Here is a 22821-nt window from a genome sequence, read left to right as displayed (position 1 = left end):
TTCGGATCTACACCCTTCTTCAGAAATGGATTTCCTCAGAAGGGTCTAGACCCGAAACGTCAGCTTTCCTGCTACTCTGATGCTGCTTGGCCTGCTGTGTTCATCCAGCTCTACACTTTGTTGTCTCACATTCTCCAGCATCGGCAGTTCCTACTACCTCTGATTAAAATTAATGTTTGGTTAAATGGTCATCCAGTTTCCATGGCGTTGATACCAGCACAGCTGTATATGTGGTTGCAGAACCTGTCTTAAACAAGATTGACTTGGGTCTCCAACCCTTAAGTTTGTGCAAGACCTCACCCAGACTAAGAACATACACTGGAGAACCGTTGCAAATTAAGGGTATGACTTTGGTTCCTGTCTCCTATGAGGACCAGTTTGTGCAATTACCACTGATGGTAATAAGAGATTCAGGCCCAAGCCTTTTGGAGCGAAATTGGTTGAGAAAGACTCACCTAGATTGGCTCAACGTTTTTCGATTGAAAAATTGCTGCCTCCTTGAAGTCCTAGTGAAATACCCAGGGGTTTTTCAAGAAGGACTTGGGACTATTAAAGGGGCCAAAGCCAGTTTACATGTTGACCAGGAAGCAATTCTGTGATTTTGCAAGGCCCACCTGGTGCCATTTATCTTGCAGGCAAAAGTAGAGGCAGAAATCAGGAAGCTGGAGAGCGAAGGAATCATCAAACCAGTTTATGGAATAGGCAACACTGGTTGTACCGATTGTAAAGCATGACAACACAGTTGACCTTTTTAGGGATTTTAAGCAAACGGTAAACTGCCTCTTGCAGTTGGATAAATACCCAACCCCTGCAAAGTTTGCACGAAGGGGCGGGTCTGTCCTTGAAAAGCTGGACGTGAGCCATGCCTAACTGCAATTGTGACTCGATGAGGAGTCCCAGAAGTATGCCACAATTAACACCCGTAATGGTTTATACCAACATACAAGATTGCCACTTAGGGCATCATCAGCCTGAGCCCTTTTCGAGAGAACCATGGAGAACATTTTACAAGGGGCTACCCCACATTGCCATTTATCTGGATAATGTGTTAATAACAGGGAAGACCAATAAAGAGCGCTTGGGGAACTTAGACATAGTGCTTAAACGTTTCTCCCAGGCGGCCCTATGCCTTAGAAGGGGAAAATGTGTGTTCCAGGTGCTCCAAGTAACCAACTTGGACTACAGAGTTGACAAAACCAGGTTACACCCTTTGGAAGATAAAGTGAGGGCAATCAAAAGAGCTGGCAGACCATTTGATATGTGGGATTAGGTCTTTACTTGGGTTTGTGAATTGTTACGGAAAATTCATATGTAACCTGGCCTCCATCTTGGCACCCTTACACACGCTATTGAAAAAGGGTCAGCCTTGGAAATGGTCACATAGCCAAGAAGTAGCCTTTCACGAAGTGAAAAAGCAGCTATCAATTAGCGAGAGGTAGTGCTGACATGCGATGTCTTCCCATATGCTATCGGACTAGCGTTGGCTCACCAGTGGCCCAACGGAGAGGAATGCCCTCTAATGTATGCTTCCCGGACTTTGGCTGATGCTGAAAGCAAATATGCCCAGATACAGAAGGAAGGTTTGGCAGCCATCTCTGGTGTGAGGAAGTTCCACTGATATCTTCACGGACAATGGAATGTCATTTACCAGCACGGAATCTGAGAATTTCCTGAAGTTGAATGGTATTCGACACATAAGGACAGTTCCATACTACCCATCATCCAATGGTCTGGCGAAAAGAACAGTCTAAACATTGAAGGTGGGCTTGAAGAAGCAGCCTAAAGCATCACTTGATACCAAACTGTCCAGCATCCTGTTCAATTACAGGACCACCTCTCACTCAACAACAGGGATAGCATCAGCAGAGTTGCTGACGGGTTGAAGACTCTGCACCAGGTCACACCTGATATTCCCGAACCTGGGGGGAGGGAGAAATGGCAGCAGGAACGCCAATGCCAACCACATCCCTCCTCTAAGCAAGAAGGACAATTTAATTCCAGGGATGAAGTTTGGTGCCGGAACTGTGGAAATTACCCTGTATGGGTACGAGGCAACATTGATGCAAGATCAGGTCCCATGACTTATCAAATTCAGGTAGGTGAGGCAGTCCTAAACAAACATGGGGATCACCTGAAAGCTGTTACCTTGCAAATGGGGCAGATGCAAAACATACCTGACCCCTCCAAACAGCCAGAAAGCCTGTCAGAAACTGTAGGTCCTCCCCCTCTGCCTAGTGTCAATGAAAGTTCTGGGTCCGAGATGGATGCATCCTCAACACTGTTACCGCCGGAAGAAGGGCAGGAAACTCTCATGAGATGCTCTGGGCACAAGAGACGGGCTACGGTTGGGTACGTGCCGCCTGTGTCAGAATCCAAATCACAGGAAGCAGACCTGGGGTGAAAACATCACATGATAAGCTACGAGAGAAAGACCAGGCCTATATCACTGGACTTAGAGGGGGAAAGGATGTAGTGATTGAAACTAGGTGGACCTTGTTGACTACGATGTCCTTGATTGGTCCAGGTTAACACCCCAATCAGTAGGCAGTGGCTGACCAATATTAACAGGGGATTTAGAATCTCCTCAGTTCAGGAGACTGACTTGAAGCTGGCTGGCCACAGCCAGTGTACTGTGCATAAGTAAATAAAGGGTGATGTGGTGCCAGGAAACTGGTCTCTGAGCAGTTATTTCAGTTATACTGTCATTTCCACTGCAATTCAGAAAATTGCTATCTTGCTTCATGGAACTGGGATGACGGCCAGAGGGTTCCCTCCCAATTCTGACAGAAGAAAACAGTAGCACTTGCCTTTAGCTAATCAAGCTGCTGGACTCAACTACAGCCTTTTGTGCTCACCTCTTTGATGCCAGTTCAGCAGCAGCAGCATTGGTTCAAAAAGAAATTATGAAGGAAAGGGTTAACTATATGTGCTCAGTTAGTATTATTAGACTAAAGGAACTATGTCATAATGATGTCAGAAAACATGGATCTGGGACTGAAATGTGAAAGGTTCCAAGAGTGTCCTCTCTTATCCATAGTTATAGATAATAATAAAGTTGCTGATGAATGTGGACTATCTTCTATCAACAACCCAGACATGATCTTACTACAAAGATAGTCAAATTATCTTCTCAATCAAAAAGTATTGCAGTGAATCAGGGAAAACATTCATTTTCTTCTTTTATGCCAAGAACAGAAGAAGTGTTGACAGAATCTAGAGTAGGTACAACCAGAAGAGTAGTTGAGAGAAAGGAAAGCTTTGCAGCATGTCGTTTGAGAGAAATGTGAAGGGGGTGGCGCAATTACAGTGGCTGCACGGCTGCCTATGTTCATTGCCTTCTCCAAATTGAAAGACCAAAAGACAAGACAAACTGTCAATGTAAATGCCAACAAGGCTTCCAACTACCTCAAAACAAATTAAAATCATTTGTAACACTCTCTCTCAATATCGTCGCTAGTGATACTGTCAACAGTGTTGGCCAACTTACTGCTGCAAATATTAATACTGCCACTCTATAACAAGCAACTGAATGGACATTAATTGGCTGGAGACAGAAAATGGCTTTCACATGATGGGTGATCCCTGCTGAGATTACAACAATGAATAAGAACAAGAAAAATAGCTATCAACAATGTTCTTGTTAAAGTCTAATATCCCCCAGATGTTGGATCTATTGCTGCAAGTGAAAAACTGGCAGTATCTCAGGCAGTGGCCAGGATTACTTGTAAAACAGAGAGTAGCATAATTTTCTTCTAACACACGAGATAATTTACGTATGTTAGCTTACCTATGTTGAGGTGAGTTTTAATGGAGGTACTTTTTACTAAATTTGCTTATTATTTTTGAACATTCAAGTCCTTTCCCTAGCCCTATACCTATGTCTGATCTCAGGGTGCAACCCATACCTGCCCACAGGAAGCACCATTGGTCATTCAACCACCACTCGAACTGTCCCTCCCTACCCACCATGGACAAGTCACATGGCTTGCAGTCTCCCATTAGATAGAGTTCACACTCTAAGTGCAATGCAGTGTGAAACCAACACCAACCCTTATTCCAAAATAGTTCACTGAAGTGAGATCAGGCCAACTCCACAAGTTGAAGATTTGTCCAAACTCCAAGAGAAAACACAATCAAGAAAGTGATAAATCTCTCTGCCTGCCTGGATGAGTGCAGCTCCAACAACACTCAAGCCTTTCTATACATCCAGATCAAAGCAGCCCGCTTGTTCGGCATCCAACTCACCATCCTAAACATTCATTCCCTTTCCTACCAACGCACAGTGGCAACAGTGCATATTGGCAATTTGCACCGCAACAACTTGCCAAGTTTCTTCAAAAGCACCTTCCAAACTGGCAACCTCTATCACCTAGAAGGACAAGGGTAGGAAGATACATGGGAACACCACTACCTGCATGTTCCCCATCAAGACACATACCATCCTGACTTGGTGATATATTGCTATTCCTTCATTTTTGATTAATCAAAATTCTAGAGCTCCGGCCTTGTCAGCACTGTGGATGTTCTGAAAGTAATGTTAACCCTCTCCTTTTTGTCAAATTAGAAGTTCCTGCTTTATGCTGCTGCTTAGATGACCTCTGGTCCCGATTTGAGTACCCTTCAGACACCCAGCTGTGCCACAATAACATAGTGAAAATTAACAGCTCTGAAAAATGAAATAAAGTGTAAAGTTACTAAGTCATTACAATACAGAAGGAGACTATTCAGCAAATTAAGTCCATACCAGCTCTCAGCACAGCAATCCAGTAGTCCCACTCCCATACTTTATCTTATTAGTCCTATAAGTTTATTTCCTTCAAGTGACCTCCAATTTTCTTTTGAAATCATTGATTAAATTGCACCATCAACTAATGGGAACAGCATTTCTTAGCGTAGAAATATACATCTCACCATTTCATCATTTCACACTATCATTCCATGTTGCCACTTTCCACATCAAACAACATCCACTTACAGTCAATAAACAAAGGTGAGGCAAGAAAATATATTAAAACTAGGTGCACAGCAGTAAGAATGAAACAACTATACCAAATTGAGGCCTCCAGATTAAAGGACGAGTAATCTGTCAAATGTAATGCAAACACAGAAGACTTATTCCTGTACTTTCCAGATATTAATTATTATTATATAATAAGGAAAATCTTATTGTGACAGTACTATGGCTTTAAGAGTTGTATTTCGTACTTTTTTTAATGAAGGGAGGTTGAGACAGAGGTGTCAAATAGTCAGTTCCGAGCCAATAAAGTAAACAGCTTGTTAGGCCTTGTGGTTTGTTTTTTAAGTTGGAACAATAGAAGCAGCATGAAGGGGTAACGTCAAGCTCCCACAGAACCAGAATCTTAATCTAACTTGAAGGGGTTTGGTCTGGTCTGTAAAACTTATGAAAATCAAAAAAAAACATAATTCATTCATTGAATTATAAATTCATCAATGGATCGCTGAAGAATGAAAATGCAAAAAATATTCACTCTACAAGAAATACTATTAGTCTGATACCACCTCTTGCTTTATACTACTAACAGCTATCCCTGACAGAGTGGAAGATCCCAAGAACTCCAAGCTTAAAAGCTTCTCTTGGTGTGGTACCAAACCAAGCAGATCAGAAAGACTCAAATCTCGAACCCATATGGTTCCATGTTAACTAACCTCAGCCAGACAGCAGAAGTGGGGAGTCATGAGGGCCTGCAATTGGTATCTCTGTCATCCTGTGTCAGGGAGAGTGACAGAGAGAGGAAAAATCAGTCAGCATCCCTGATCAACAATATATTTTTCTCTTCAAGATGTGAACATCGCTGTCAATACAAGAATTTGTCAGCTGTCTCAATGTGTCCTTTCAAAGGTGGTGAGCTGCCTCTCAGATCACTGGAGTTTTTGTCAAATATATTTTTTGTGTGGTTTAGATATAAGTGAATAGTTTTCTAGCCAGTATCAGAGCGCAACTGAGTCAGTAGCACTTTGACCTCTGGGTCAGAGATTTATGAGTTCAATCTATTATAGGTTATTTTCAGATTGAAGGTAAACAGGGGGAAATATTTTGCAGGCTACAAGGTAAAAGACCACAGCAAAACTTTCAAAAGTCATATTAAAAACTAAGTAATTAAAGTAGAGATATTGGGCCAGGCAATGTGCTACAATTGAATGATGTTGGAGGTGGTGGACCCTATTGTGGTTCACAGTGACCACACCTGTAGCAAGTGTTGTTTGCTTGAGGAGGTCTGGCTCATAGTCAGTGAGCTGGAGTCTGAACTTCGAACACTGCAACACATCAGGGAGGAGGAGAGTTACCTGGATGTTGTGTTCGAGGAGGCAATCAAACCCCTTAGATTAACTTCCTCAGGACAGAAGGGTGTGTGATTATGAGCGAGGCAGGTAGAGAGATCCAGGATGTAGTGCTGAAGGAGCCTCAGCCCTTAGCTTGTCTAACAGCTTTGAGAGTGGGGGCTGCAGGGAGGATGAGCAAACTGACCAGAGCACTGTGGTACAAGGAGCCATTCAAGTGGGGGAAGAAAGGAAAAATGTGGGTGTAATCAGGAATAGTAATAATTAGGAGAAAGGACGCTGTTCTCTGTGGCAAGGAGATACAGTCCTGAAGCTGTGCTGCCTGACTTGTGCTTGGGATCAGGAAATCTCATGTGGGCTACAGAGGAACTTGGAGTCCGAGGGGAAAGATCCAGCTGTGATGATCCACATAAGTACCAATGATATAGGCAGAAAGAAGAAAAAGATTCTGCTGTGGGAATATGAGCAGCTAGGGCTGAATTAAAAAGCAGAACGAAGAAAGTACTAATCTCCTGATTGTTATGTGAGCCACGAACAAATTGGCACAGGGTCAACAAGATTAAAAAGGTAAACAGAAGGCTCAAACATTGGTGTGGGAGAAATGGGTTTGAATTCATGGGACATTGGCACCAGTACACAGGAAGGAAGGAGCAGTTCCAATGGGATGGGCTCTACATGAATCATGCTGGGAACAAAATCCCGGCTATTCGCATAATTGGGACTGTGGATAGAGCTTTAAACTAAATAGTGGTGGTGTGTGTTCAGGTGGATGAAAATTATGGAATTTTCAGCAGAGGTTATTAAGTAAAAGACAAATAGCAAGGAGAGGGTCAGGAATCTAACCAGGCACGGCAGATGAGGGGACAACTATGAGCAAGGGAACAGTCGATGCAGGACATAGGGTGTTGGACTTAAATGCACACTGTATACGAAACAAGATAATTGAGCTTGTAGCACAGATTGAAATTGGCAGGTATAGTGTGTTTGGTATCACAGGGATGTAGCTGAAGGGGATCAGGACTGGGAACTAAACATCCCAGAATGCACATCTTATCAAAAAGACAGACAAATGGGCAGAGAGCACAGGATTGTCTTGATAATAAGAAATTATGTTAATAAGAAATTAAATAAATCAATAGCAAGAAGTGATATTGAGTCAGAAGACATAGAAGCTGTGTGGGTAGAGTTGAGGAGCTACAAAGGAAAAAAGTCCCAGATTGGAGTTGTGTACAGGCCTCCTAGCAGCAGTCAGAATTGGTGGGGGGGGACGGTAAATAAATCAGGAGATAGAAAAGGCGTGTAAGAAAGGCACTATTACAATAATCATGGGGGACTTCAGTATACAAGTGGATTGAAAAAATCAAGTTGGTAGCGGTTCTCAAGAAAAGGAATTTGTAGCATGTGTACGAGATGGTCTTTTGGAGCAGCTTGTGGTAGAACCCACGACGGCACAGACAATTCTGGAATTGGTGATGTGTAATGAGGCAGACTTGATTAGAGAGCTTAACGTGAAGGAACCCCTAAGGGGAAGTGATCGTAATATGATAGAAATAACCTGCAGTTTGAAATGGAGAAGCTGGAATCAGATATAACGGTATTACTATTGAAAAAATGGTACCACAAACATATGAGGAAAGAGTTGGCCAGAATTGATTGGAAGGGGAGCAAAGCAGGGAAGATGGCAGAGGCAATGGCAAGAGTTTATGGGGGTAATTCGGGAGGCATAATTGAAATTCATCCCAAGGAAAAAGAAACATACTAAGTGGAGGACAAGACAACTATGGATGACATGGGGAGTCAGGGAACAGCATAAAAGCAAATGAAAATGCATACAATGTGATGAAGATTAGTGGGAAGCCACAGGGTTGAGAAGCCTTTAAAAACCAGCAGAGGACAATCAAATAAAGCAATAAGGCCGGGGTTGGGGGTGGGGGTGGGGTTTGCGGGAGGAAGAAGACAAAATGTGAGAGCAAACTAGCCAGTAATACAAAAGAGGATTGCAAGATTTTTTCTTAGATATCTAAAAAGTAACAGGGATGCAAGTGCGGACATTGGACCATGGAAAGTAAGACTGGAGAAGTAGTAATAAGGAACAAAGAAATGGTGGAGGAACTGAATAGGTACTTTGCGTCAGTTTTCACAGTGGAATACACCTACAGCATACCAGAACTTCAAGACAGTCGGGGACAGAGGTGAATTTAGTAGCCATCACTAAAAAGGTGCTGGGGAAACTGAAAGGTCTGTAGGTGGATAAATAACCTGGACCAGATGGACTACACCTCAGATTTCTGAGATAGCTGAGGAGAGATCTATCAGGAATCACTGGAACATAGAACATAGAACATAGAACATTACAGTGCAGTACAGGCCCTTCGGCCCTCGATGTTGCGCCGACCTGTGAAACCAATCTGAAGCCCATCTAACCTAAACTATTCCATTATCATCCATATGTTTATCCAATGACCATTTAAATGCCCTTAAAGTTGGCGAATCTACTACTTTTGCAGGCAGGGCATTCCACGCCCTTACTACTCTCTGAGTAAAGAACCTATCTCTGACATCTGTCCTATATCTATCACCCCTCAATTTAAAGCTATGTCCCCTCGTGCTAGCCATCACCATCCGAGGAAACAGGCTCCCACTGTCCACCCTATCTAATCCTCTGATCATCTTGAATGTCTCTATTAAGTCACCTCTTAACCTTCTTCTCTCTAACGAATACAGCCTCAAGTCCCTCAGCCTTTCCTCATAAGACCTTCCCTCCATACCAGGCAACATCCTGGTAAATCTCCTCTGCACCCATTCCAATGCTTCCACATCCTTCCTATAATGCGGTGACCAGAACTGTACACAATACTCCAAGTGCGGCCACACCAGAGTTTTGTACAGCTACAACATGACCTCATGGCTCTGAAAGTTAATCCCTCTACCAATAAAACCTAACATACCGTACGCCTTCTTAACAACGCTATCAACCTGGGTGGCAACTTTCAGTGATCTATGCACATGGACACCGAGATCTTTCTGCTCATCCACACTACCAAGAATCTTACCATTAGCCCAGTACTCTGTATTCCTGTTACTCCTTCCAAGGTGAATCACCTCACACTTTTCTGCATTAAACTCCATTTGCCACCTCTCAGCCCAGCTCTGCAGCTTATCTATGTCCCTCTGTAACCTGCAACAACCATTCCACACTATCCACAACTCCACCGACTTTGGTGTCATCCGCAAATTTACTAACCCATCCTTCTACGCTCTCATCCAGGTCATTTATAAAAATGACAAACAGCAGCGGCCCCAAAACAGATCCTTGAGGTACACCACTAGTAACTGAACGCCAGTATGAACATTTCCCATCAACCATCACCCTCTGTCTTCTTACAGCTAGCCAATTTCTGATCCAAACCGCTAAATCACCCTCAATCCCATGCCTCCGTATTTTCTGCAATAGCCTACCATGGGGAGTCAGGGAGGGTCCCAGAAGACAACAATGTTTAAGGAGGGAGGGAGGCAGAAGACAGGAAACTAAAGGCTGGTTAGCCTGACCTCAGTTGTTGGTAAGATTCTAGAGTCCATTATTAAGGATGACACCATGGAGTACTTGGAAGTGCATGGTAAAATATGGCTGACTCAGCACAGCTTCATCAAGGGAAGGTCATGCCTGACAAATCTGTTAGAATTCTTCGAGGAGGTAACCAGCAGGTTAGACAAAGGAAAGCCAGTGGACATGATATATTTGGATTTCCAGAAGACCTTTGACAAGATGCCGCTCAGAGGCTGCTAAACAAGATAAGAACCTATGCTATTAGGGGTAACGTACTGGCATGAATAGAGGAACGGCTGACTAGCAGAAGGCAGAGAATAGGAATAAAGAAGTCTTTCTCAGGATGGCAGCCAGTGACTAGTAGAGTTCTGCAGGGGTCCATGTTGGGACTACTCAGGAAGGAACTGAAAGCATTGCAATTAAGTTTGCAGAGGACACAAAGATGGATGGAGGGGCAAACAGTGTTGAGGAAGTGGGAACGCTGCAGAAGAACTTGGACTAGCTAGGAGAGTGTGCAAAGAAGTGGCAGATAGAATACAATGAGGTAAAGTGACAGGTTATGCACTTTGGTAGGAGAAATAGTGGCATAGAATTTTTTTCTAAACAGGGAAAGGCTTCAGAAATATGAAACACAGGGGGACTTGGGAGTTCTAGTTCATACTCTTTAGGTTAACATGCAAGTTCAGTTAGCAGTTAGAAAGGCAAATGCAATGTCAGCATTCATTTCAAGTGGGCTAGAATACATGAGCAGAAATGTCCTGCTGAGGCTGGTTAAGGCACTGGTCAATTCTCATTTGAAATATTGTGAGCAGTTTTGGTCACTCTAAGGAAGGATTTACTGGCATTGGAGGGGGTCCAGAGAAGGTTTAAATGAATGATCCTGGGAAAGAAGGGCTTGTCATCTGAGGAGCAATTGAGAACTCTGGATCTGTATTCAATGGAGGTTAGAAGGATGAGGGGATATCCGATTGAAACTTACAGAATGCTGAAAGGCCTGGATAAGGCAGACATGGAGAAGATGCTTCCCATAGTAGGAGAGATTAGGACCCGAGGGCACTGCCTCAGAGTGAAGGAATGACCATTTAGAATTGAGATGACGAGGAATTTCTTTAGCCAGAAGGTGGTTAATCTGTGGAACTCATTGTGCAGCAAGCTGTGTAAGCCTACGGATTGAGTGGTTAAGGTTCTTCATTGGTCAGGGGATCAACAGTTTCGGGGAGAAGGCAGGAGAATTGAGTTGAGAAACATATTAGCCATGATTGAATAGCAGTGCAGACTTGATGGGCCGGATGGCCTAATTCTGATCCTATGTCCCATGGTCTTATGGTACCAATCCAATGCAGTTATGAGAAGTGCTACACATCAGACTTGATATCCTTTAATGACAAATTTAACCAAAGGTCCCATCTGCACCCTCAAGTGGACAAATAGGATCCAAAGGCACAATGTGTCCTGGCCAGTATTCAACCCTCAACCATCATCATAAAATAAATTATCTGGTTATTATCAAATTAAAATATTTGTATGTTTCCTACATTACAACAACAACTACACTTCAAAAGTAATTTACTGGATTTAAAGCACTTTTGAGATGACCTGTGGTCATGAATGGTGCTATAAAAATGCAAGTTTTTTTTCTTTCAGAATGGTAGGGCACTGCAGTCAGATATAGGCCAGACCAGCTAAGGACAGTAAGTTTCCAATATGAGAAGATATTAGTGAATCAGTGGATTATTACCACAATGGACATCATTATGGTTTCATGATCAATCTGTTGAAAAGTGCCTGTGTGATCACCAAGTGAAATCAGTGTGCTCTTCCTGGTCAAATAACTGCCTCTGACTGAGAGCTGCCTATATTCTAGTAGGCTGGAGGTTTATAGGAAATTTGAGAGGAACTTGTTTTCACCTAGAAGTTGTTGGAAATCTGGAACCACAGCTTGGAAGGATGGTAGACACAGAAAGCCGATCATATTTAAAATGTACTTAGAAAAGCAGTAGGAAAGCCATAACCAGGCTATGGACAAAGGCCACAAGAGCTCAATATTTTCTAAAATTCCTTCCATGATGAATATCTCTAAAATTCTACAAGGTCTTTGGTTTGACCATGGTAACCATAGTTCATGAATTTACGACTGCCCGCAATGTGATTGGACTAGGGAAGAGAAAAATCAATCAAGGTTTCTGCTCCTGATCACTGTCCAGCGGCACATATTTAACATACATTACATTATCCAGAACAACAAACACAATCCAGGTTTTTCAAAGCATTTAACCTGGTTTTCTGGGAAACATCCCCATGGAAAACGATCAGTTCAGCTAAAGGGTGCATCTGCTTACCTCATTGACTTGCTGTTTATCCAGGTGAAATATTTGACCTGAACTTGTTGAAGCTACCTCTTCAAAAGCTTGATAACCAGGGTGGCCTCTGTCCCCACAGTCTCCAGTTAATACAAACACAACCTGTTTGGATAAGAGTTTCAATCACTTTAATCGACTCCCAATTAATTTTTCTCACAAGCCCCTCAGCCTTTAGATTAACATTAGGTTTAGTTAAACATTTTGCTTAAAGAAATGTCTGTCTAGAATGGAGCCTATAAGTTTGATTTCAAAACAAAAAAAATGACAAAACATTGTGAATACCAGAAATCATAAATAAAAGTAAAACTCTGGAAATACTCAGCAGATACAGCAGAATTTTGTTTTACTCTCTCCACAGACACTGCTAATCCTGCTGATTATTTCCAGCATCTGTTTAGCTTTTGCCAACAACACACTAACAGTCTAACATAACAATACTCAACATCTCATGGGCAAGGAACGCTTGAAAATAACAGAAAATAGACAAAAGCTTTCAAAACCTGTTCCTTTGGACTTGCAAGAGATCAAGGAGAAGAAAGATGACAGAAGGGAGGAAAGATGGTAGAGCAAGGTGCAGCAATAAGGAGGGAGGGCGAGGGAGCAAGGGCAGCAACCAGGAGAGGGAAGGAGGAAGTCTGCAAATGGAGGAGTGAGGCATGGAGACTGCTGTAATCATGAGAGGAAGGGAGAAGGAGATAGTACATCGCTGTGGGGTGGAAGGGTGTAGCAATTGTCATAGAGGCATGCAGAACCTTTGGTCCAACTTGTCCTTGCCGACCAGTTTTCCCAAACTAACTAGTCCAATTGTGTGAGGGAGGAGGGCAGAAATCAGATTTCAGAGGGCAAGTTAAAGACAGTGATTGGAAGAGTAAGCAGAGGAGAATGCAGTCATCAAGAGAGGGAGGATAGCCAGCACTGGAAGTTAGCAATTTTAAAGCAAAGCTGTGAGATTCCCTGCACAGTGTGATTCTGCAAATTTAGAGAAGTATTACTTATTAAATGCTTAGTTTTTTTTTGGTGGTAGCCTGCAGAAGTCTCTTTGAGGGATCTTCATGTAGGTCACATTTTTCAGAACATAGCTGGTGCCTGCCAACACAATTTTACAAAGGGGTCCTAAAATAGTAATTAGACCCCTCATTTGCCCGTCCAATGCTGATTTCAGGTGTGGGTCTCACCTGGCTCCTTTTTTTCCCCTTCACCATGTTTTGGACTGAAGGCTGAGTGATTTTAGCATCAATCTTGCTCCACTCCCATGGCTATTTGTCTCAGGTCTCATAACAATGCAATATAAATAATTTTATAACACATCCTGTTCAGCTTGTATGATAACAACTCCAAAATCATACAAAGGTAATTGACAAGACAGGCCCACCAGCCTATCTAACGTAGTTTTGATGCCCTATGTATCACAATACATATGCTCCCTAGGTGGCCTTTTCCAATCCTATTTTAAACAATTGTTGAGAACTCAACATTATGGAATCCGTCTGAAATCTGTCCCATATACATTGTCACCATATTTACTAGAATTGTTCATCACCTGTTAATGAGCAATGTCAGAGGCATATTTATAATGGTACATTAGACTGGTACATTTATACTGATGCATCTACTTTTATTTAAAAATCAACCATATTCTTCCACCTTGAGGAAATAATTCCATCTGGACCCATATGCCCACTTTGACAGAATGGAACTACAGTTTTGATATATGTCATGCACAGAGGAAACCATTGCTACCTCTTCAAGCCTCCTTGGCTCTGGCTCAGAATAGGCCTACTGCATCATGAAGCACCTCCACTTACCAGGAACCCATGTACCTCAAGGAAATACGGCGCTGGATTGACATATTGCAAATACAACAAAACTACTACCATGCTAAGCTTAGATGGCAAATACGAAGCCCCACTGACATGCTTCCACAAGGTGGCTCAAAAATCTTTACTGTTCCATGGAAAGGCAACAGGCAAAGCATTGAAAGGAAATGTCAATCTGTAACTCACTCACTGAATCAACACTGACAATTGTAATGTTCACTCTGTTTTTGCACGCTCAGGGGCAGACTTGTGCCATCTTAGTTGGCTCTTCTTGCCTACCTGGGACTGCTTCAGTTGGATGAGTTGCAGGACATCCTTCGTCAGTTGATAGTCTTTTGCCCGGGCATCAGTGAAGACGTAGATAAAAGAATTAGGTTGGGATACTTCGAGCGCTCGCTTAATTGCTCCCATACTCATCTCTGGGCAGTCCCCACCACCCTGCAAGTAAAGAGGATTAAATCAGATCCATCAATATCTGCAATTGTTTCTTTTGATATTTGATACTTACTTGATATGCTGTATCTGAATGAAGGGAAACCAAACAACATCTTCAACCAATACCAAATGCAGAAATACTTTCTTGCAGTGACCAATATTAAGGTAAAGAAACCCTCAGATTCAGAGGCTAACAATAGTAGCCCAATCCCCGCCTAGGTCTAGATAAGAGATGACAAGTTAGTGCAAGGGTCCAGCAACTTGTGGCCTTCTAACATCTTATTCACAGTTCCCAAACTTTTCTAGTTGGATTGTGTGAACACAAAAGAAGCTTAAACAAAATGGTCAAGTAACAGCTGTGTTTTCATTGGACAAATAAAAGGCTGATCATTATTCTAGACTTTATGGATTCATAATTGAATAATCAGAGAAACACCACTGTATTCTAAATAAAAGCATTTGAGTGGTATTCCTACATGATGGTTGCAGATAATACCTTTGATATGAGGAACTGGCTAAGGTTTCTAATATAACTTATAATTAATTATTTTGCATGTGCTATTTGAAGTTACATTTTATCACAAGAATCAATAGTTGGAAAATTTTCTTCATTCTATATATCCTAAGCTAATGTTTGTTTTAAAGGTGACTTTATTGACAAAATTACAGCTAAGAATTGCCCAAAAACACTGATAATTCACTCTGGCCTACTTTAATTTTGACTTTGTTTTCATAATGAAAAATAAATACATGCTTTTATTTAAAAATGATGCATTCTGCCAGCAACAGTTGGCAATTTACCAAGTATGTGATTAAAAAGCAGAGAATTTTCCTCGTGAATCCTAACAGTTTTTATTTTAGGCAATTTTGTTTCAGAGGATCATCAGATAACAAATAGTTGCCACTCTCATGCTTCAGATTGTAAAAGGCAACATGTAGCATTGTAAAAATCTGTGGCACATATCTTAGCAATGTTTAGGCTGTGCAAGAGATATACAAAAGACTTTATTTAAGATGAATGTTTGAAACAACCAAAAGGATGTTTCTTGTACTGGTGCCAGATATTCAAACCTTAATCTTACTCAGTGCCTATTGATGGTGAGTCTGTGTGAACGATTTAAACACCTCCTATAAACACAGAAAAATTAAGGTAACTAGTTGTGAATCTCAAAGTATCATTGCTGGTTTTCTGTACACTGGAATTAACTGGCCATAATTCTTAAAAATAATTTCTGGATGCTGCAGAATGATTTGAATTATTTATGTTTTACTTACATTTAAAATTCTGGTTAATAGGCTTATTTTAGTAATTCAATACGAAGATAAAAGATTCCTGGAGTTTGAGAAGAAACATAAATGTAAAACGAATACTATTTACAGCATAGAAATATCCTGCAAACCTCACTCCACTCTTCAAACTGTTTGGTCTTTGTCTCCTCAGCTATCGGAAGACAATCTTTATGCCGCCAGTCCCTAGACTTCTGTGATTCTCTCTATGCATGAACACCTCCCTCCCTCTCTTGAAAGATTTTATTCAAATAACAGTTTTCTGAAATTGCCTCAAGTTCCTCTCCCACCCTCAAAACTTGACTCCATTTTCTCAGTGCCTCCTTAATCATTTTTCAATCATTCAACAGCTCTTCCATAACTTCTGCCAACCCTCAAATCCCTACACTCCTCCAATTCTGGCCCCTTGCACATCCCTCTTATTTAATCACCCCACCATTGGGAGCCTAAGTCCTAAGATCTTGAATTCTTTCCTAAAACTCTACACCTCTTTCTTGTCCTTTAAGAGGCACTTTAAACCTCTACGAAGAAGCTTATGTCATCTCCCACAAAACCCCTTATATGGTTCAATGTCATAATTTGCTTGATTGAAATTGTTGAGATTGGTTGAGATGTGGGAAGGAACCCATTTATGTCATTGCGTCTGTGCTGATGCTCTGAAGAAGTCACTTGGCTCAGTATCCCTTCCACCTTTTCTCTGTAGCTAAGCAAGCCTTTTCTCTTCAATTAACAAGATTCTCTTTCAATGACAAAGACTGAATCTGCCTCCACCATACTCTCAGGCATTACAGATCCTAACCACTTCCTGGATAAAAGAAATTTCATGCATCTCACCTTTGATTTAAGATGATTGACACGAAAAACAATGTCCTTTCATTCATGAATGGAACCAGTTACACCCCAACTACTCTGGGCGGATTCCTCCTGAGTTTGAATACTTATAACAAATCCACTCTCAACCTACAAGGAAAAGAATCCCAACCTCTCCAATCTTTCCTCATAACTGAGGTTCCTCATGTCTGGAACCATTCTTGTGAATCTATTTCTGTATTCTCTATTGCCTTCAGATACTTCCTGAAGGGTGCTTCACAGATCTGGACACAAGCTGAACCAGTGTTTTGTACGAAGATTTAATATAAACGCAAGTTATATAAGTTGCTGTCACTGGGCATGAGCATGAAGATCAAAGACCTATTCAGTACCCAAGAGTTAGGAATTTCCCAAACTACCCAACAATCAGGAATTATTCATGAAGAATCAAGCTTCTATAAGGACAGCGGGACTTGTACAAGACAATTTTTGCTCCCTGAATGACAGTGCTGAGCAACGCAGAAGGCAGGATTTTGCAGGCCTATTAAGTGGCAAGCCCAGCCACCAAAGCAATGCTGGGATTAGTATTAATTACTTTAAATAAGAATCTGCTCCTATCTCAGGAGAAAGTCCTGCCAATTGGATGGCCAGCAGCTTTGCTGTCCCAGCAATACAAAGTGTTGGCCATAGCTGGCTTTACAGGCAATTTTGACATAGAAGAGACCAAACTTGGGGCAATGGTGACCAGAGTGGGGGCAGTGCTGGGGAAAGACATGATTGAGAGACAAGAGGGTGGAAGGAAAATGGAGAAACACAGGGGCTTCATAGACTAGCACCATTCCCCCCCATATTGTTTGCCCACACCACCGGCAAGCAGCTAATGCATTTGGATTTCCCAAATGGTATAAGCCTTCTGGCTATGGATAAAATACTGGCAAGGAAGGATGATTCCTTTAAGTCGGCTTTAATTGATCAAAGGGCCTCAACAGGTCCATGGATGGACAGGCTACCCAACATTTATACCAAACCCTGTGAAGTTTGAGACAAGGTAGGGGCCAGGTCGTGGAAGGCCACACACTGGATTTTACAAACCTCCATGTTCATACCGGCCAGTGGGAGACTGAAAAATCTCGCTCAAGATTTCAATCAACACAGGATGATGTTTCCACATGTGCCAAAGATGAAGGCTATAGGCCAGAGGTATAACACAGTCATCAATAAATCAAACCCAGTGAAACCTCTTTCCCAGAGCGTGGTGAGCATGTCGAGCTTGAACTCAGATGGAGTCTTTATGTGAATAACATAAGTGTACTTAAAGGAAAACTAGATAATCATATAAGAGAGAAAGAAATGTAACGTTATGCTGAAGTACAATGGGAAGAGAATTGTGTCGCTTGTTTCTGCACTGGAAATTTTAAATAATGTTGCACAATTCACATTCTCTGTTAAGTTGACTGAGTTTAGTTGAGCAATAACAGTCACTGGAATTCATCCCCAAGACTCATAATGAGCATCCAGTGACTGAATAAAAGCAAATTACTGCAGATGCCGGAAATCTGAAACAACCATGGAGGATGCTCGAGAAACTCAGCTGGTATGGCAGCATCTATGGAGAGGGAAATAAAAGTTAATTTTTCAGGAATGGTATGATTCTTCTTCAGAACTGATTCTTCGGCTAGTAGAGAATATTTACAGACTCTGCTTAAGGAAGAGGAAAGCATCAACATTACTGAAGCTAACTGTGGGTTACATCCACCATAAGGTATGAAAGAGAGCAAGACCATGTGATGTTGCATCACTTCCTGTGTTGCTGTACACTTCTGATGAAGTTAGAATTAAACCTTTATACTACACGAGCTGCACAACATCTTGACTTGGAACTATATCACTGTTTCTTCATTACCGCTATGTCAAATGCTGGAAATCCCTCCCTAACCTAGAACACAGCAACTCTTACATCTTATGAGTGTTTTAGAAAAGATCAGGAACAGATTTGAAAGGATTGGATATCAGTGGTGGTGCAGAATAAAGATTTAGTATGTGGTGGAAAATTGATGTCTAGAAATCTATAAATCAAGAAAGGGGAATTGAACATTTTCAGCTAATCAGGGAGAGCCAGCATTGATTCATGACAGGTAGATCAAGTCTGATAAACCTCAATGATTTTTTTGAAGGGGCGACTAAGGTAGTGGGCAGGAGAATGTCTATGGATGTCGTTTATATGGATTTCCAGAAGTCATTTGATACAGTGTCACATAAGAGGTTATTAATTAAGGTAGAAGTCCACGGATTTGAGGGCAAATTCTCTGGCATGCCAGGAAATTTATTGAGTGGCAAGCAATAGAAAAGTAGGGATAATGGGTAGGTACTCAAATTGGCAGGATGTGAGGAGTCGACCCACAAGGACCTGTGTTAGGGCCTCAATTATTCACATTAGTTACTTGTGATTTGGATAACGGCATAGAAAATCATAAATTAAAATTTGGTGATGTCACAAAATTAGGCACCACTGTACACAATATAAATAAAAGAATAAAATTTAAAAGGGATATTGATAGACTAGGTGAATAGGTAAAACTGTGGCAGATGGAGTTCAAAGTAAGCAAGTATGAAGTTACCCATGTTCTACTTTCTAGATGATATGAAGTTAAATACCTGGGGGTTCAGGCGAATAGGTCTTTGCAATATCACTAACAAGTGCAGAAAATAATCAAGATGGCAAATGGAATGTAGGCCTTTATATCTAGAGGACTGGAAAATAAGGATGCAGAAGCTATGCTGCAGCTATACAAAATCCTAGTTAAAACCCACTTGGAGTACTGCGAGAAGATCTGGGGCACCGCACCTGAAGGAGGATATATTGGCCATGGAGGGAGTACCATGTAGGTTTACAAGAATGATACTTGGACTTCGGGGGTTAAGTTACATGGAGAGATTACACAAATTAGGCCTGTTGTCTCTACAATTTTGAAGTCTTCAAGATATTAACGGGAAAAGACACAGCAGATAAACTATTTTCATTGGTTGGGGATTCTAGCACTAGGGGCATAGTATAAAAATTAGGGCCAGACCATTCAGGATAAATGTTACAAAGCACTTCTATGCACAAAGGGTGTAGAGGTTTGGAACTCACTTCCACAAATGGCAATTGATGCTAGAACCAACTGAGATGGATAAAATTTTGTTTAGCATAAGTATTAATGGATATGAGCCAAAGCACTTATTTGGAATTAGGCCACAGATCAGCATTTTGTCATGGAATGGTGGAGCAGGCTCAAGGGCTGAATGGCCTGCTCCCATTCCTGTGTTCCTAGTACTGTTATTTTTGTCCTGTTAGAAGTGTAGTGCCATTACCACTTCAGGGTAATGATTTTTGGCAAATGGAGGAACAGACTTAAAAGGCACCAACAGACCAATTACCATAAATAACACCTAGAAATTTCCAAATGTAGGAAATCTGCAATTTCATGATTAAGGAGAAAATGCAATCTTTACAATAAATGCTACAGTTAGAATTTGAGGGAACAGATCATGATAATTCAGGGACTGAAACAAAAAGTACTGGAGATCACAGCAGGTTAGGCAGCATCCATGGAGAGAAAACAAGCTAACATTTCGAGCCTAGGTGACTCTTCATCAGATATGAACTTTACATTCCTAAGTGGTGATCTGGTTAGTGTTTAAAAAAAAACATTTTGATGTTGTTCACAAAAGCAAGACACCACCTGGCTGCCTCTTACAAATGACCCTGTAGTGAATGTAACAAGGTCAGCCAGGTAGACCTCATAGAATACGAGTTCCCTGATTCGGGGTGTTAGTCTGATTCAATCAGAGATCCCAGGCTGACAGATAAGAACAGGACTGTCAGACATTTTGACACTGAGAATGGGTTCTGAGGGAGCTGGATCAGTGTCAAGGAATTCTACATCTAAATGAAGGGTGACTTGATGACAGAATACCAGCCTCTGTGGAGATATTTCAGTGGTAACAAGGGTAAAGCACATTCTTGAAGAAACACGCTCGCAACAGATGTCCTTGAGTTAGGGTAAGCATTTCAGGCATAATTTTATTGACTCTAGCTTCCAGCATCTGCAGTCCTTACTATTTTTTCCGGGCAAATGATATTGGGGCAGATGAGACGCAACAAGAAATTCTTCTGGTAGCTTGTGGACCCACAACTTTTCCAGCTAGTAGGAGCTTATCCTTCCCTGAGGCACCAGATACTAAAACCTTTCAGAGGCAATAGATTTAGTAAAGGAATATTACTAGCCCAAATATCTAATTCTGAGATGCTATCATTTATACTCAGCAATTCGAGAACCAGAGGAATCCGTATCAGGATTTTTGACTAGGTTGACATGACTGGCAGAGGCATGTGACTTTGGTATAACCCCTAATGTTGTGCTGAGAGACTATTTGGTAAGTGGGATCAGTGATGTAACCATGCAAAAGTACCTACTATCCAAAGCCCAAGTGGACTTCAAACATGCAGTATAAATCACTTTATCATTGGAAAATGAGGCAAGTGATGTGAGACAATATGAGTTGCAGGGCACACCGATGGAAGTGGACAACCTTACCAGTCTGACTGAGCTTGGGGAACACCACTTGAGTGAAGGCAATTGAACATCCACTATCAGGACATAGACTGATCAGAGAGATTCTAGGTCAGCCCACAGCAAAATCCCAAAACAAAGCCAAGTCTCTGCCAAATGGTTAAAATTTTCTTCAGGATCCAGGCCAGCAAGCCATTGTAGTTGCCGCCGGTATATGGACTCGAGAGAGCAAAGGAGTCCTACTAGACCTAAATTGAGTAAGAGAGCTCATAGGCTGACATGCAGGAAAGTGCATACCCGGAAAGAACAAGGAACAATAGCACAAGAACAGGCCCTTCAGTCCTCCAAGCCTGCACTGCCACATTTTGCCCTTCCATACTAAAACTGTCTTCACTTACAGGATCCATATCCCTTTATTCGCTTCCTATTTAGGTATTTGTCCAGGTGCTTCTTGAATGCTGCCACTACCTCCTCTGGCAACACGTTCCAAGCATTCATCACCCTTTGAGTGAAAAATCTGCCTTGCACATACCTTTTAAACATCTTGCACCTCGAACCCATGTCCCCTAGTAATTGACCGCTTCAACCTGTGAAAAAGCCTCATATGTTCCACTCTATCCACGCCATTCATAATCTTATAAACTTCCATTAGGTTTCCCATCAACCTCCTGTGTTCTAGTGAAAACAAACCCTCTCTATCCAATCTTTCTTTGTACCTAAAATCCCCCATACCAAGCAACATCCTGGTGAACCTTTTCTGTACCTTCTCCAAAGCATCCACATCCTTTTGGTTGTGTGGTGACCAGTACAATACGCAATATTCCAAGAGTGGCCTAACTAAAGTTCTAAAAAGCTGCAGCATAACTTGCCTATCCTTATACTGAATGCCCCTTCCAACGAAGGCAAGTATGCCATAGGCCTTTTTTATTACCTTATCTACCTGCACTGCCACCTTCAGTGATGTGTAGACCTGCACACACAGATCCCTCTGCATATCAATACTCCTAAGGGTTCTGCCATTCACTGCATAATTTCCACCTGTACTTGACCTTTCAAAGTGCATCACCTCACACTTGTGCAGATTAAACTCAATTTGCCATTTTTCTGCCCATACGTCATTCTGATCTATATCCTGCTCTATCCTCTGACAATCCTCCTCACTATGCACAACTCCACCAATCTTTGTATCATCCGCAAACTTACTAATTAGACCATTTTCCTCCAAATCATTTGTGTAAATCATAAACAGCGGAGGTCCCAGCACTGATCCCTCTGGAACACCACTAGTCACAACCCTCCATTCCGAAAAGCATCCTTCCACCACTACCGTCTGTCTCTTATGATTGACCCGGTTCTGTTTCCAACTTGCCGGCTCATTCCGGTACCATGTGACTTTATGTTTGTACCAGTCTGTCATGAGGCTTTACTGAAGTCCATGTAGACAACATCAACCGCTTTCCCTCATCAATCATCTTTGTCACCTCCTAAAAAACACTCGATCAATCGAGGCATGACCTCTCCTGCACAAAACCATGCTGTCTATTGCTAATAAGTCCAATTGCTTCTAAATGTGTATAGATCTTGTCCCGCAGGATCTTGTCCAATAATTTCCCTACCACTGATGTAAGACTCACAGACCTGTAAATTCCAGGATTATCCCTGTTACCCTTCTTAAACAGTGGGGCAACATTGGCTATTTTCCAGTCCTC

At 41.8% G+C, this 22821-nt stretch overlaps 1 protein-coding gene across 1 annotated transcript in view; it reads right to left on the bottom strand.

Moving 5' to 3' along the window:
- LOC109918284 (hemicentin-1-like) overlaps window positions 1-22821 on the bottom strand; it is a 417033-nt gene that overhangs the window by 321966 nt on the left and 72246 nt on the right. The window contains exons 3-4 of the mRNA XM_048613389.1: window positions 14304-14462; window positions 12187-12309 (exon numbers count right to left, since the gene is read on the bottom strand). Coding sequence (XP_048469346.1) covers window positions 12187-12309; window positions 14304-14462 — 282 coding nt within the window. The remainder of the gene's footprint in view (window positions 1-12186; window positions 12310-14303; window positions 14463-22821) is intronic.

The sequence above is a fragment of the Rhincodon typus genome, chromosome 28, assembly GCF_021869965.1.
Source record: "Rhincodon typus isolate 14 chromosome 28, sRhiTyp1.1, whole genome shotgun sequence".
Classification (NCBI taxonomy): domain Eukaryota; kingdom Metazoa; phylum Chordata; class Chondrichthyes; order Orectolobiformes; family Rhincodontidae; genus Rhincodon; species Rhincodon typus.
The sequence above is the reverse complement of the archived record's forward strand: the minus strand, read 5'-3'. Positions and strand labels throughout refer to the sequence as shown.